Source organism: Lithobates pipiens, unplaced genomic scaffold (assembly GCF_037356315.1).
Source record: "Lithobates pipiens isolate NorthernLeopardFrog02 unplaced genomic scaffold, aLitPip1_a1.2 Scaffold_8, whole genome shotgun sequence".
NCBI classification, from domain to species: Eukaryota; Metazoa; Chordata; class Amphibia; order Anura; family Ranidae; genus Lithobates; species Lithobates pipiens.
In genome coordinates, this window is record NW_027507903.1 from 3,548,191 (window position 1) to 3,566,089 (window position 17,899).

Here is a 17,899-nt window from a genome sequence, read left to right on the forward strand (position 1 = left end):
GAATGAAGGGGCTTCTGGCCTTGTGGCAGTGGGATGTCAGAGATTGCTTACACCCTGTCTTCAGTGAGGTGTATTGTCCCATGGGACAAGACAGTGTCCAAGAACAATTACAGATGTTGAGCACCACTGCAATTTGGGCTTTGAGGCTTCGCAACCCTGTTTGGCAAGATAGCACAACTGGCTTTCTGAGGTGACTTCAACAGTGGGTAAGTCAGCTGCACAGTGGAGAAGGTCATCAACATATTGGAGGAGAATCACTTCCAGGTGATCCTCTTGTTATGTGTCAAGGATGATAGCCGTAGCATTTGCAAACTAGCTTGGAGAGTTCTGTGCCCCTTTTGGCATAACTGCCCAGGTATACTGTTTCTTTTCGTGGGAGAAGGCAAAGAGGTACCTGCAGGAAGGATGCAGGGGTACACTGTAGAATGCATTTGCCAGGTCCACCACAGTGAAGTACTCAGCCATTGGAGGTACAGCTGATAATAAGGTATGTGGATTTGGCACAATTGGGGTGTCCAACACTGTGACTTTGTTAATTGCTCGCAGATCCTGCACCATCCTGTATCTGTCAGGTTCTCCCTTAGGTGTTTTCTTCTTGACAGGAAAAAGAGGTGTATTACATGGTGAGGTACAGGGGATCAAGGCCCCATTCTGGACCAAGGCAGCTACATGTTTCGAGATAGCTTCTGATTGCGCCAACTTAAGTGGGTATTGTGGTTTCCGGGCAATGATGCGCCCTCTTTGAGCTTGACTGAAACTGGTGGCACTTTTAAGTGACCAATGTCTTCCGGGCCTGTGGACCATAGACACGCAGGAATTCTGTCAAGTACTTCTTTTGGTATTGAACTTGGAGTTATTGCTTCATGAAGTGTCATCAGGAGAGGCAGAGAATACAAAGCAGATGAGTCTTCCAAGGATAGGGGAGTATGTAACTTCACCCCCCCTATAGGTGTGAAAATGATTGACGCCTGTAGTCTGGACAGCACATCAGCTCCTTGTAGATTCAAGGGACATGTAGAGGACACCACAAATCTGGTAAGCAAATCAGGAAATGTCCTCACTTGGAGAGGCTCAGTGAGTGGACTGGAGCGGGGCACCCCATCCACTCCCACGCAGGAAACATCAATAGTGGAAAGGAAAGAATTATCAGGCAGGTCCTCAGCCCTCAACACACTCCTGGCTGCACTCATGTCAATGAGACAAGTGGTAGGTTTTCCTTGTATAGGTAACGTGACCTTTGCTAGGGGTCCCCCAGTCTAATTTGAGGACACTGTCATAAGGGGTGACACGGGTTTTCTCATTTCCTAGCATGAGTTGGGGCGTGGTGGTGGAGGTTCATGTCCACGTTGCACTTCGCGGGGATCCCTGTCTTGTCTCAGATGTCTTGGGGCTCTGCGTACTCTTCTGATGTGACCCCGCTTCCCACAGTTGTAACAGATGATCTTTTCCCTGGTATTGGGCAGTGGTGGACGAGTGTAGGCGGGATCTTCGTCTTGTGTTACCATGAGGGGCGTTGGTTTTTTTTCCTTTTTGGTTTTCTATCCCTCTGGCCACCAACAGTAAATTGGACATTTTCATCGAGCGATATTCAGGGCGGGCCACCATCAGGCTTTTTCTGATATCCTCTCTGAGTCCTGAGACAAAAGCAGATGATAACATGTGTGTGTGTGTGGCTTTTCATAGAGGGAGAAGCCCAGATGTTCAAAGGCCTGTATGAGTCTAGCATGACACTTCTCCACAGACTCCCCTTTATCTTGGCAATATCTTGGATTGTGGTGGTCTGATCTGCCAATTTCTCCTTTGCCCAGTCGCGGAGTTGTGCACAGAACTCCAAGCCTGAGGTATAAGAAGTGGCACTTGTCAGGCAGGCATCATTGAAGGCTGTCTGCATGACTGGCCAAAAGACATGTCCTGCTTTAATTTGGCATAGGCTGATCAAGTCTCTCCAGGCAGCTGAGTAAGTTTCCTGTATCTGCACTATCCTGCGGTAGAAGGGCATTGGCTGTTTCTCTGGGTCAGGCAGACTTGTCACTAAGGTTGCTGCTTGTGATGGGGTAAAAGCGACATACATCACCGGTGCCCCTTCTGGTAACCGAGACTGGTGTTGGGGCAGGGAAGGGGCACTGTTCCTTATGGTTGTCAGCATACGTTTGAGATCCTCCCGGAACTGTGAGGCTGGAGCCGGATTAGGGGTTAAATCAGCAGGTGGCCTTGCTGCCTGTTGTTGGTCTTCCCACTCGGATGCTTCTTCATCATTAACATATCCGGCCTGTGAAGGTAGTGCTTCCATATTAGGGAAGACAGGTGTGTGGTAGGAACCATCCTGGTTTAAATGGGAAGAACTGGTTATATGCCACGGCTGGGCCTATTGGGTGTACCAAGATGGCCGCCGGCAGTAAGTGCACTGGGCTGTGCCTGAAGCGAGGGCTTGGGTGTACCAAGATGGCCGCCTGGGAGTGGTCACCGTGGGTTATGCTCGGGTTGGGGTGGTGAGAAGGGAGTGGGCGTTAGTTGTCCCTCTCCTCCTTCGTTCCAGTTTTTTTGTATATGGGGCGGTACAGCCACATTTAACTCTGTGATACACATACATAGCACAATTCGCATCTTTCTTGATTTCCTCTTCTATCCAACCTTCTTTGTGCAATGACCTTGCCGTCCTGTACCATGCTTCTGCCACATCCAATAAGCCATTATCACACAGACTCTACTTTTTCTTCTTATCAGCACATGCCATTCCTCTGCTTCTTGCAACATCTTCTCTCTTCTTCTAATATCACATTCTAGCATTCCCTTCTCTCTCTCCTTCTCTCTCTCTCTCTCAGCGGACGGCTTAAGAGGAGAATACAGGCAACAAAGTGGTTAATACTCCTCTGACTGCTGTCTTATCAAAGAATTCCTAGGGTGGGGGCTCGCATCCCTGCGAGAGATCTGTCTCCTAGCACACTCCTGACTATTCTATCTCTTCGAGGGTCAAAACTAGCACGTCAGAGGTGGTGTGGAGCAGTGGCTTATGGCCCAACTGATCCTTCAGGTAGCCACTTTCTCTCACTGTCACCCTCTTCGTGTATATCAAACAGTAATGGACAAATACACACACAGGACATGACACCTGACACTCTTTGAACTGCAAAGATAGCTCTCGGGAAAAGCTCACCTGAGTCACAAGACTGCCAAATTCCAGCTAGCCTTCTTTCAAACTGCCCTAATTCACAGTTTGAGATAAACCCTCAGGAAAGCTTTCCCCAGCAGAACATTCATAGACGCAAGACTGCCACATCCGCAAGTCTTCTTTCAAACTGCCCTAATTCACAGTTTGAGATTAACCCTCAGAGGTCCTACACAGCCAACCTCGAGTAACCCCGTCTATAAATGCCTGCAGAATTCCACCCCACCACCAGAGATACAATCTAGGGGTGAGGATGGACACACGCCTGCAGCTGCACTTTCAGTCTGCTAAATTTGCAGCCCTTCAGAATGACAGACACTGAACAGATAATAGTCAGCAGAAAACTATTAGCAGGTTCGTTAAAACGGCTTCAGGCGAGAAATAAGTTACCTGCCTCTTTGAACAATCGAAAGGAGCCAACAAGACAAAATCAACCAGGCAAACCAGAGAAGTCGTACAAATGGTAAGGATAAATATGCTTACCGTACTGTTAGGGCTGCGCGCTTAACCCCCTTCTCTGATCTGGCCAGCCGTTCAGTCCTGGAATGCGGTCTCCCTTCGATTGAAGCCTGAAAGCCGCCCCACACACGGGCGCCAGTTGAAATGGATAAGAACTATAAATTAGTTCTTGGTTATCTGCTGCTATTCCTAATTAAAAAGTATAAATGTGCATGCACATTAGAAGTAAACACTCTCTGAGACATGTTCAGCTCGGCTACTTCTAAATACTGATTTATTGGTGGGCGGTGTTAATATTTTATACAGAAAGATACGTCATTACTATGTCAGTCTAATTGGTACATCTCATTGGTTACAATACAAGAGAAATGAAGAAACTTGATGCTTGAAGTTTGGTTGAAACTGGTTCTGTTATCTCGAATGCATTCTTCTAACGCGGGGGATGTGGGGGGTAGACGCCATCTTGGCTCCGAACATAAAGTCAATCTGTATACTACATAATAAGTAAGGAACATGTATACACATAAGCAAATAGACATTTTCTGATTATCATTATGTACATTGGATTCCTTAACATAACACCCTGCCGGCTGCTAGGCCTAGTGAGAGGAGGTCTATCCGGAGGTTGTGAAGATCCAGCTGTGAAGCGGTTATTCTCTGGATTATTTCTATAAAGTCTTTCCATTTTTGACAGTCCAAAAGTACCTGAACTTGCTCCTAACCCTCTACCCTAAACTGAGAGATCTTGTTCCTGTTCTAAATAAATAACCCAAAAGAAAGATCCAGTGTCAGTTTATGCACTTATTTGGGCCATCTACCACGAGAAACCTTCGACAGAGATGAGGTAAAGAAGGTAACGTTAAGCCCAATAAAACCAGCAGCTCCTTTGGGGGTCAGTGCTACATATATATATAATTGTGGGTTGGTTTGTCTTTTTCTGTTCTCTGTTCTGTAGGCCATGGGACAGGATCCCTGACATATGACTCATAACCAGATGGTCTGTTGACCCGTGTTAACTTACGATAATGTATCTTAAAGGGTCACTGACTTGTACAACCATATAACTATATATTTCTATACAAATACATCATTTACTAACCACTCCCCCCTCACCTCTTTCTATTGGTAAGCTAAACCATAAATAAGCTGTATACCAGGGGTGCCCAACCAGTGGCCCGGGGGCCACATGTGGCCCACGGAGCCCTCTGATGTGGCCCTCGACCTCCTTCTCTCCAATGGCGGGTTGGCAAGCCCATATTGTGGGTTACCTGCACTGAGCCATAGACTTCTGTTATTACCTGCAGGTGTGGTGAGCTTTCAGAAAGTGCATCACACCTGCAGGATATAATAGAAGTCTAAGGCAAAGCGCAGCTAACCCACAGGAAAGCCAAAGGTGTACTGCACTGCACTTGCAGTACAGGTAAACCACAGCACATCAGTGTGAAAGCAGCATTAGGCCCCTTTGGCATGATCGGTCTGACCCAATCGGACCCTCTGTTCACCTCTATTGAGCCACAGATGTAAACGGACTTGTGGCCATATACACCCACCTACCTCCAATCCGGTCCACTAAAAAAAAAAAAAAAAGAAGAGGGGGGATCCATCCCATTCCATCATGGCATATCAGATCGGAAGGCCCATAGAGTAGAGCGAGCCACGTCCATGTCTGCTCTGCATATGCAGGGTGGACATGGACCTGTCATCCGCTCGCTCCACTCATTGTGGCCCGCGGCTGGTTACTAAGTCGCTTAAGTGGCCCTTGCTCTTTAACCACTTGAGATCCGCGCTATAGCCGAATGACGGCTACAGCGCGGACCTCCTTTGCCGGGACTACGTCTATTGACGTTGTCCCGTGCACGAGCGGCCTGCGCGCCCCCTGAGGGGTGCGCGCGGCGCGCTCTGTGATCGGCGAGTCTATGAGACTCGCCTGATCACTGATCCGAGCAAGGGGTCGATCCCGACCCCTTATCACGTGATCAGCTGTCAGCCAATGACAGCTGATCATGTGATTCAACGGAGCCGGTAATCGGCTACTATTCCTCCTCGCGCTGACAGCGCGAGGAGAAAAAAAAAGAGCCGATCACTGGCGGCCGTGATCGGGACATCAGTCCCGATCACGGCCAGCCCTGCCAGTGCCCACCTGCCCCCTGCCAGTGCCCACCTGCCCCCTGCCAGTGCCACCTTAATAAAACATAAGTGCCCCCCATCAGTGCCACCCAGAAGTGCCCACAGTGCCACCCAGCAGTGCCCACAGTGCCACCCAGCAGTGCCACCCACAATCTGCCTCAACAACGGTGCTGCACCCCAGTGCCACATATCCGTGCCCATCAGTGTCATCTACCAGTGCCCATCAGTGCCCAGCAGTGCCACCTATCAGAGCCACCTATCAGTGCCACCTATCAGTGCCCATCAGTCCCATCTATCAGTGGTACCTATCAGTGTCCTTTAGTGCCACCCATCCGTGCCACCCATCCGTGCCCATCTTTGCCCATCAGTGCCGCCTTATCTGTGCCCATCAGTACTGCCTTATCTGTGCCTATCGGTGCCACCTAATCTGTGCCTATTAGTGCCGCCTTAACTATGCCTATCAGTGCAGCCTATCAGTGCCCACCAATGCAGCCTATCAGTGCCCACCAGTGCAGCCTATCAGTGCCCACCAGTGCAGCCTATCAGTGCCGCCTCATCAGCGCACTTCAATGAAGGAGAAAAATGACCTGTTTGCAAAATTTTATAACAAACTATTAAAACATGATTTTTTTTTTGCATCTTTTTTTGTTTGTTTAGCAAAAAATAAAACTCCGAGCTGTAATTAAATACCACCAAAAGAAAGCTCTATTTGTGGGAAAAAAATGATAATGTTGTATGCCCGCGCAATTGTCATTCAAAGTGCATCAGCGCTGAAAGCTGAAAATTGGTCTGGGACTGAGGGGGGTTTAAGTGCCCAGTAAGCAAGTGGTTAAAAGGCTCTCTCGTTTCATTTGGTGTCTCTAGATATCTGAGGGCCCAGTTGGTGTACCTTTAGATGGGTGATCGTCCAGAATACCTACTATTTCCTTTCAATAACTTAGTTTAGTTTGTGAAATCTCCTCATTCTGTGACCAATGATACCAGTGACCTCTACTGGAGACAGTGACAAATCAATTTAGACCAGTAATGGCGAACCTTGCCACCCCAGATGTTTTGGAACTACATTTCCCATGATGCTCATGCACTCTGCAGTGTAGTTGAGCATCATGGGAAATGTAGTTCCAAAACATCTGGGGTGCCAAGGTTAGCCATCACTGATTTAGACCATGAGATAGGGAAATGTTCGATGGGAGCTTGTTGCCGGAAATTCCGACTATGTTTAGGTCATCGGACATTTTCCCCGACAAACAAAAGTTGAGATCTGGATCTCAAATTTTCCGACAACAAAATCCTTTGTCGGAAATTCCAATCGTGCGTACACAACTCCGATACACAAAGTTCCACGCATGCTCGGAATCACGCAGAAGGGCCGCGCTGGCTATTGAACTTCATTTTTCTCGGCTTGTCGAACGCGTTGTACATCACCGCATTCTTGGCGATCAGAATTTCCGACAACATTTGTGTGACCGTATGTATGCAAGACAAGTTTGAGCCAACATCCGTTGGGGAAAAAAAAACATGGATTTTGTTGTCGGATTGTGTGTACGCGGCATTAGACTTGATCCCTTAATAGAGAGGTCCAGCATTCAGTCCAGAGGTACTTCAGGGGGAAACAGCTGCCTGAAGATCACAGATCTATCCCTGGTGGGGTGAGGAGACAATCTCCTTAAGGCTTCAGGTTCTTTACTGCCTGCCAGACCACCTTCTGGGTACACCTCCCCAGGGATTTTACAGGGCATAGTAAATATTCAGACCAGCCATTTGAATTTCCCACCCCTAATCTCTGGAAGCTTCTCCCAGAAGCAGAGGGGGGAAAAAATCAAACTCATAGCCTGTGAAGCCCTGAGCAGACCAAATGATCGCTGCTCCTCTGATTACAGAGAAGGCAAAAAACTAAATGTGCCGAGCGTTCTACACTAGGGAGGTGATACAATGGTAGAGCGTCCCTGTTTGTTTTTTGATCCTTGATATTCATTGTTGGGTGTTTTTCTGTTATTTTAGCACTAAAAAGTCATAGATTTATAATTTTAATATTTTTGGAAAACAGTATGGTACGGTATAAGCTGGAATTCTCAAGACTTTCAGAGTGAGTAATGGAAATACTTTCTGGATTGCGTTTCAGTGAATTGATAGCAGTTCAATAAATAATTTAGCTTGCCCTGACTTGGTGTTCCCGTACACCGCCCATACTAAACAAAGCAAGAGGTTCACCTTACAGGAGGGACTATAAAGAGCAATTTCCTTCCCTATATTCTCCCATTGCCAACCTGAGATACTAAGGGCTGAGCATCTAATTGCCAATCCCCAATGTGTACCATGGAGAGTATGAACAGAACTCTGCAGGTACTCCCCCCTTCCAAGTCACCCCTTGTCTCCATCCCCTACCCTGAGCACCATCCTGTGCAGCCAGCAACAACCCCCCCCCCCCCCAGCAACTATAAATCCCCTCCAGCAACAATAGATTCCCCCCAGAGAAACAGTAGATCCCCAGCAACAGCAGATCCCACAGCAACAATAGATCCCCCACAGCAAAATACCCTTCCACAACAAAGGATCTCACCAGCAATGATAGACCCAGCATCAACAGACCCCTCCCTCAACAGCAGATCCCTCCCAACAACAATTGACCCCCTAGTAACAATAGATCCCCAGCAACAGTAGATCCTCTGTAGCAAAATACCTAATACCCAACTAGTAACAACAGATCCCCCAACAACAATAGATCTCCCCTTGCAAAATACCTACCAACAACAATAGATCTTCCCAGCAACAATAAACCCCTCCAGTAACAATACAGTAGGTATCCCAGCAGCCAGCATCAATAGACTACAGCAGCCGACAACAATGGACCCCTCCCTCAACAGGAGATCCCTACCAGCAGTAATTGACCCCCCTACTAACGTAAACTCTTTAGTATGTGCTCTAATGCTTAGTATGGTTAGTTAGTATACTCCCCAGTATGTGCTCTAATGCTTAGTGTGGTTAGTTTGAAATAGGAAAGCAGGAGGACTGGAAGGATCACCGGGCATTTCACACAAAGGAAGCAATACAAATAGAACAGGAGACTTCCTCATACAAACGCATGGCACAGCAGACACATATCAGGGATATGAAGTGTTGGGGTAAAAGATTCTTTAACCACTTAACAACCACCCTATAGCCGAATGACGGCTACAGGGCAGTTTCCTAACTCTGAGAGGCCGTAATATGACATCCTCCCAGAATTCCGCTCTCGCGCGCCCCCTGGGGAGCGCACTCGAGAGCATCCGTGACCGCCGGGTAACGCAGCCGTTTACCACGTGATCGCTCCGTCAAATGGATCGGTACAGCGGAGGGAGAAGAGATCGGTGTCAGCAGCGCTGTGGGCTGCATCTGCAGTGACCACATTGCTGCTCACCGAAATTTACCCCCTCAATTCCCTGCAATACCCGCCAATACTCTGCAATACCCCCCAATACTCTGCAATACCCCCCAATACTCTGCACTACCAGCCAATACTCTGCAATACCCGCCAATACTCTGCAATACCCCCCAATACTCTGCAATACCCACCAATACTCTGCAATACCCGCCAATACTCTGCAATACCCCCCAATACTCTGCAATACCAGCCAATACTCTGCAATACCCCCCAATAATCTGCAATGCCTGCCAATACTCTGCAATACCCCCCAATACTCTGCAATACCCCGCAATACCAGCCAATACTCTGCAATACCCCCCCAATACTCTGCAATACCAGCCAATAATCTGCAATACCAGCCAATACTCTGCAATACCCCCCAATACTCTGCAATACCAGCCAATACTCTGCAATACTCCCCAATAATCTGCAATGCCCGCCAATACTCTGCAATACCCTTCAATACTCTGCAATACCCCGCAATACCAGCCAATACTCTGCAATACCCCCCAATACTCTGCAATACCCGCCAATACTCTGCAATACCCCCAATACTCTGCAATACCCGCCAATACTCTGCAATACCCGCCAATACTCTGCAATACCAGCCAATACTCTGCAATACCAGCCAATACTCTGCAATACCCGCCAATACTCTGCAATACCCTGCCAATACTCTGCCATAAATTGCCATACTCAGCCATACTCAGAGATACCCAGCCATACTTGGAGATACTCTGCAATACTCAGCCATATTCGGTGATACCCTGCAATACCCAGCCATAGACGTCCCCCCCCCGCCTTCCGGTGCTTCTACCGACTTGCCAATATGATCAAAGCCAGAATCTTTTTTTTTTATTTCAGGCTTCCCAGCCTAGAGGTGAGATGTGGGGTCTTATTGACCCCATATCTCACTGTAAAGAGGACCTGTCATGCCATATTCCTATTACAAGGGATGTTTACATTCCTTGTAATAGGAATAAAAGTGATCAAAAAAAAAATTTGGGGGGAAAAATGTCAAACTAAAATAAATAAAGTAGAATGAACAATAAATAGCAAATACTGTGAGTGATAAAAAGTTGCAACAACCACCATTGTATTCTCCAGGGTCTTTGCTAAAAAAACTTATATAATGTTTTGGGGTTCTATGTAATTTTCTAGCAAATAAATGATGATTTTTACATGTAGGGGAGAAATGTCAGAATTGTCCTGGGTGCTCCAGAACGCCTGATGGCGCTCCATGCATGTTGGGCCTCTGTATGTGGCCACGCTGTGTAAAAGTCTCGCACATGTGGTATCACCACACTCGGGAGTAATAGCAGAATGTGTTTTGGGGTGTAATTTGTGGTATGCATATGCTGTGTGTGAGAAATAAACTGATAATATGACAATTTTGTGAAAAGAAAAAAGGAAAAATAATCTTGATTTTGCAAAGAATTGTGGGAAAAAAATGACAACTTCAAAAACCTCATCATGCCTCTTACTAAATACCTTGGAATGTCTTCTTTCCAAAAAGGGGTCATTTGGGGGGTATTTGTACTTTTCTGGCATGTTAGGGTCTCAAGAATTGAAATAGGCCGTCAGTACTTCAGGTGTGATCAATTTTCAGATATTGGCACCATAGCTTGTGGACTCTATAACTTTCACAAAGACCAAATAATATCCACCAATTTGTACTTATTTTTACAAAAGATATGTAGCAGTATAAATTTTGGCCAAAATGTATGATGAAAAATTACTAATCTGCTAAATTTTATAACAGAAACAAAGAAAAATTCATTTTTTTACCGAATTTTCGGTCTTTTTTCTTTTATAGCACAAAAAATAAAAAACCCAGCGGTGATTAAATACCACCATAAGAAAGCTCTATTTGTGTGAAAAAAAGGACAAAAATGTCATATGGGTACAGTGTTGCATGACTGAGTAATTGTCATTCAAAATGTGAGAGCACCGAAAGCTGAAAATTGGTCTGGTTATTAACCACTTGCCGACCGCCGCACGCCGATGTACGTCGGCAGAATGGCACGGGCAGGCATAAGGACATACATGTACGTCCTTTGCCTCCCGCGGGTCGGGGGCCCGATCGGGCCCCCGCCCGGTGCCTGCGGCGGTCGGTTTTCGTTCGGGAGCGATCCCGGACGAGGGGACGGCCATTCATTCATGGCCACCCCCTCGCGATCGCTCCCGACGAATGGAAATCCCCGGTGACATCACTTCCTCTCCTGTAATGTAAACACAGGAGAGGAAGTGATGTATTCTCTCCTCCGTGTCGGTATTTTTCGTTCCGACACGGAGGAGAGCGGATCGGTGAGTTGCACCAACACACCCCACACACAGTAGAACATGCCAGGCACACTCACACCCCCCCTTTACCCCCCGATCACCCCCCCAATTACCCCTGCCCCCCAGTCACAGTGACACCAATGTCATTTTTTTTTTTTTTTTTTTTTTTTTTTTTTTGCATTGGTGTCATTTGTGACTGTAATAACTGTTAGGGCAGTTAGGGTTAGCCCCCTTTAGTTCTAATGTACCCCCCTAACCCCCCCAATAAAGGTTTAACCCCGTGATCACCCCCCGTCGCCAGTGTCACTAAGGCTGGGTTCACATTGCAGCGGTTTATGAGAACGTAGTAATGGTAGGTTATCCTCGCGCTATAGTGGTAAAGTTAGAGCAGGTTGGTGTGGTTGCAGCAAAAAACACCGACAGAGGTGCAAACCCTCCCCTCAAAGTGACAGTAAATAGTAAATAGATGGTGTTGCGCTCCACATAAAATAAATTAAGTCTAATAACACAATTAATAAATAATCTCATAAAATCTTGAAAACGCACTCATGTGATTAAAAATAAAAATCACTAAATAATCGCATAAAATCTTGAAAATGTGCTCATGCGATTAAAAATTCCATTAATTCTAAAATAAATACCAAGTGAATAATACAGTGCTTGAAGCTATTTCCTACTAATATTCATAAAATGAAGAAGCTAAAATAATCTATATACTCGTGATAAAGTGACAAGAAAAAAATCGCAAGTCTTAAAATTATCAACAGAATCGTGACATCAAACAAATCTGTGTCAGTCCATGAAAGTGCATACAAGTGCCAGCAATATGTGCAGAAAAGAGTATATATAAAAATATACAATAAAAATATAAAAAAACGGTGTATGAAAAAATTATTATCACAAAATGCAAAAGATAGTAGTCCAGCAAACGTGATAAAAAATGTCTCTAAATAAGTGTACAAAGGCTAAATCATAAAGTTCATGCAGAAGATGAAATAAATCCACGCTGTGCTATGTGAAGAAATGAATCCTATGAACAACCCCGGGATGGTTCCACCAGTGATTTTTTAGCTCCTTAAACGTGGGTGCTCACACACTGAGTGCAGTGGGTACCTTACCTCACTGCTGTCAGTAAGACAGCAAAATACTCCAGTGCAGCAGTTGTGTCCTCAAATGGGGTGTATATCCTCAGTAGGTATAGGGGAACTTCAACACTTTGCGGTGTATATCCTAAATGTAGTATGGGCGCCCCCAAAACCTTTTCCTCCAGATATTCCGCAAGGGATCGCAAATCAGACCCAAGAAAGAAAGAGGGGTGCTCCAATAGTGAAGTACGTTCACACAAATGCTTTATTATAAAAAGGAACTAAGTCCTGGGTACTCACACTTATACAGTAACAATCAAGCGGTTTTTTCCTAACAAACAACGAACGGCTTCCTCGTTCGTACCCCGGACGTCACTTCCGGTATCCTCCTAGGCCAATCCTACGCGTATCGTCATTGATCACGTGACTTCATAAGGTACCCACTGCACTCAGTGTGTGAGCACCCACGTTTAAGGAGCTAAAAAATCACTGGTGGAACCATCCCGGGGTTGTTCATAGGATTCATTTCTTCACATAGCACAGCGTGGATTTATTTCATCTTCTGCATGAACTTTATGATTTAGCCTTTGTACACTTATTTAGAGACATTTTTTATCACGTTTGCTGGACTACTATCTTTTGCATTTTGTGATAATAATTTTTTCATACACCGTTTTTTTATATTTTTATTGTATATTTTTATATATACTCTTTTCTGCACATATTGCTGGCACTTGTATGCACTTTCATGGACTGACACAGATTTGTTTGATGTCACGATTCTGTTGATAATTTTAAGACTTGCGATTTTTTTCTTGTCACTTTATCACGAGTATATAGATTATTTTAGCTTCTTCATTTTATGAATATTAGTAGGAAATAGCTTCAAGCACTGTATTATTCACTTGGTATTTATTTTAGAATTAATGGAATTTTTAATCGCATGAGCACATTTTCAAGATTTTATGCGATTATTTAGTGATTTTTATTTTTAATCACATGAGTGCGTTTTCAAGATTTTATGAGATTATTTATTAATTGTGTTATTAGACTTAATTTATTTTATGTGGAGCGCAACACCATCGGTTTATGAGAACGAATGTGATTCGCACCGCACTGCAGTGCAAATCACATCCGATCTCTGTGCGATTCGAGTTCAGCCATTCGCCGCACCCGCCACACCCGCCGCACCCGCCGCAAATTCGCACGGGACCCTTTTTTTGGCCCGCAGCAGAATCGGATCGCATGGGTGTTCACACCATGCGATCCGAGTTTGCAGATCGCACTGCGATATGCGAACTGATCTGGGGGTGTCAGTAACATTTCACTGACACTCCCAGCAGTTCGCATAGGGCAGTGTGAACTGCCGCCGGGAGGCATGCGATGCGGGAACCCGCCGCGGATTCGCGGCGTTTCCGCATCGCTCCAGTGTGAACCCAGCCTAATAAGCGATCATTTTTCTGATCGCCGTATTAGTGTCACAGGTGACGCTAGTTAGGCAGGTAGGTATTTAGGTTCGCCGCAGCTTTTTATAGCGCTAGGGACCCCCATATACTACCGCATAAAGCCCCCTGATTGCCCCCTAGTTAACCCTTTCACCAGTGATCACCATATAACTGTTACAGGTGACGCTGGTTGGTTAGTTATTTTTTTATAGTTTCAGGGCACCCGCCATTTATTACCTAATAAAGGTTTAACCCCCTGATCACCCGGCGGGTGTCATTTGTGACTAATAACTGTTAGGGCAGTTAGGGTTAGCCCCCTTTAGTTCTAAGGTACCCCCCTAACCCCCCCAATAAAGGTTTAACCCCGTGATCACCCCCCGTCGCCAGTGTCACTAAGGCTGGGTTCACATTGCAGCGGTTTATGAGAACGGATGTGATTCGCACCGCACTGCAGTGCAAATCACATCCGATCTCTGTGCGATTCGAGTTCAGCTATACAGATAGTATGGCTGAATTCGTGTCGCACCCGCCGCACCCGCCGCAAACTCGCACGGGACCCTTTTTTTGGTCCGCAGCAGAATCGGATCGCATGGGTGTTCACACCATGCGATCCAAGTTTGCAGATCGCACTGCGATATGCGAACTGATCTGGGGGTGTCATTAACATTTCACTGACACTCCCAGCAGTTCGCATAGGGCAGTGTGAACTGCTGCCGGGAGGCATGCGATGCGGGAACCCGCCGCGCATTCGTGGCGTTCCCGCATCACTCCAGTGTGAACCCAGCCTAATAAGCGATCGTTTTTCTGATCGCTGTATTAGTGTCACAGGTGACGCTAGTTAGGCAGGTAGGTATTTAGGTTCGCCGCAGCTTTTTATAGCGCCAGGGACCCCCATATACTACCGCATAAAGCCCCCTGATTGCCCCCTAGTTAACCCTTTCACCAGTGATCACCATATAACTGTTACAGGTGACGCTGGTTGGTTAGTTATTTTTTTATAGTTTCAGGGCACCCGCCATTTATTACCTAGTCTCACTAGTGTACCCCTAAATTTAGGGGTGTCTACTTTCTAAAATGGGGTCATTTGGGGGGGGGGGGGGGGTTTGTGCCATCTTGGCATTTTATGGCCTTCAAAACTGTAACGCCCTTAGAAAGCCTGAAGGCGGTGCTTGGTTTTCGGGGCCCCGTACGCGGCTAGGCTCCCAAAAAGTCCCACATATGTGGTATCCCCGTACTCAGGAGAAGCAGCAGAATTTATTTTGGGGTGTCATTTCACATATGCCCATGGCATGCATGAGCAATATATCATTTAGTGACAACTTTGTGAAAAAAAAAAAAAAAAAAAAAAAGTTTGTAATTTTCCCGCAACTTGTGGCAAAATATAAAATATTCCATGGACTCAACATGCCTCTCAGCAAATAGCTTGGGGTGTCTACTTTCTAAAATGGGGTCATTTGTGGGGGTTTTGTGCCATCTTGGCATTTTATGGCCTTCAAAACTGTAATAGGTAGTGAGGCGTGAAATCAAAAATTTACGCCTTTAGAAAGCCTGAAGGCGGTGCTTGGTTTTCGGGGCCCCGTACGCGGCTAGGCTCCCAAAAAGTCCCACATATGTGGTATCCCCGTACTCAGGAGAAGCAGCAGAATTTATTTTGGGGTGTCATTTCACATACGCCCATAGCATGTGTGAGCAATATATCATTTAGTGACAACTTTGTGTAAAAAAAAAAAAATATTTTTTTTTTGTCATTATTCAATCGCTTGAGGCAAAAAAATAAAATATTCAATGGGCTCAACATGCCTCTTATCAATTTCCTTAGGGGGTCTACTTTCCAAAATGGGGTCATTTGGGGGGGTTTTGTACTGCCCTGCCATTTTAGCACCTCAAGAAATGAGATAGGCAGTCGTAAACTAAAAGCTGCGTAAATTCCAGAAAACGTACCTTAGTTTGTAGATGTGACAACTTTTGCCCAAACCAATAAATATACAATTATTGACTTTTTTTTTTACCAAAGACATGTGGCTGAATACATTTTGGCCTAAATGTATGACTAAAATTGAGTTTATTGGATTTTTCTAATAACAAAAAGTAGAAAATATCATTTTTTTTCAAAATTTGCGGTCTTTTTACGTTTATATCGCAAAAAATAAAAATCGCAGAGGCAATCAAATACCATCAAAAGAAAGCTCTATTTGTGGGAAGAAAAGGACGCAAATTTTGTTTGGGTACAACATTGCATGACCGCGCAATTACCAGTTAAAGCAGCGCAGTGCCAAAGTGTAAAAAGACCTCTGGTCATTTACCAGCAAAATGGTCCGGTCTGAAAGTGGTTAAGGGTGTTTAAGTGCCCAGTGGTCAAGTGGTTAATAACCAATTTGATTCTTGCAGCTGAAGATTTTAGCCGGTGGATTTATGAGCGCCAACAGCGTGGCCGCGCAGGCTCTGGACTCTTTGTACTTGGTGACTCTCGGGCATGCGCTATGTGGGCTCCCAGCGGAGGACATGGGACAGATACAAGCAAGTGAATTCTGGTGAGTGGTTTGTTACATTAAAAACAATTCTCTGCAGTGTAGATATAACTGTAAATATAAAATGCTTTCTTCCGTGCTTTTATTCCTCTTTGTAGTTCAGCAGTCATGTATCTCGGCCAGCTTGCTCTGCAATGCACCGAGCAACAACTGCACGCGCTCACACGGCTCTGCACCAGAAGTGGGATGTTTGGAGCGGTCAGCGGATGGACAGAAGAAGTCTTCCTGGAGATGGGATCCGTGGCTGGTGAGAAAAGAACAACTATTGAAGATGGAAGAAAATAAATGAGATGACACCCCTGTGATCCATGTCCCATGTACAGGGCAGTGCTGGACCGATGCCGAGGGTAGTCCGACTGCAGGGGAGCATTTTTGTTTTCAGCTTTAATCGCTTGTCATTTTTTTAATTTTTTGCGCACATGATAAAATCTGCATTTTTTTCTACAAATGACTGTAAACCCCCGCCCCCCCCCCCCCCCCCCCCCTCCAAAAAAAACATTTATTTTCTGAAAGCGGAGACTGTGGAGAAGTTATACGTCCAATGCATATTTTTAGGAAAAAATACACTAAAAAGAATTTTAATGCAAACAAATACACACATTTTTATCCATTTTTTTGAGGGATAAAATATAAAGTAAAGTAAATCGATACCAAACATGTCAAGTCTTAAAAGTGTGCGCCATAGGTGTGCGCAACCTAATGCCTACTACTGGCGGTGTCAGTAGAGCTATGGACATGTCAGTAGGGCGAAGGATGGTGTCAGTCAGTTGAGCAGTGTCAATTGGGCAGTGGACTTTTTCAGTAGGGTAGAGATTGCTGTCAGTGGGGCAGAATTTCAGAAATTGGAAAATTCTAAATGTCAGAAATTGGAAAATTCTAAATTTCAGAAATTGGAAAATTCGAAATTTCAGAAATTGGAAAATTCGAAATTTCAGAAATTGGAAAATTCGAAATTTCAGAAATTGGAAAATTCGAAATTTCAGAAATTGGAAAATTAAAAATTTCAGAAATTAAAAATTTCAGAAATTAGAAATTTCGGAAATTCTAAATTTGGAAATTTGGAAATTGTAAATTCGAAAATTTGAAATTTCAGAAATTTGAAAATTTCGGAAATTGGAAATTCAGAAATTTGGAAATCGGAAATTCCGAAATTGGAAATTTTCAGATATTCGAAATTTCGCAAAATCAAAAATTCGAAATTGTGAAATTTGGAAAATTCGAAATGAGGAAATTCAACATTTCGGGAATTTGACAATTCTAGATTTCAAAAATTCAAAATTTCAGAAATTCAAAATGTCAGAAATTGGAAATTTTGGAAATTCTAAATTCGGAAATTGGAAATTCGAAAATTCGGAAATTGGAAATTTCGTATATTTGAAAATTTCAGAAATTCTAAATTCAGA

The 17,899-nt window shown here is 44.9% G+C and overlaps 1 protein-coding gene across 1 annotated transcript in view; it reads left to right on the plus strand.

Annotated features, from left to right (window-relative positions):
- Positions 1–17,899, plus strand: part of LOC143963779 (stereocilin-like) — a 127,897-nt gene that overhangs the window by 87,502 nt on the left and 22,496 nt on the right. Inside the window, exons 11-12 of the mRNA XM_077473508.1 lie at positions 16,357–16,499; positions 16,595–16,743. Coding sequence (XP_077329634.1) covers positions 16,357–16,499; positions 16,595–16,743 — 292 coding nt within the window. The remainder of the gene's footprint in view (positions 1–16,356; positions 16,500–16,594; positions 16,744–17,899) is intronic.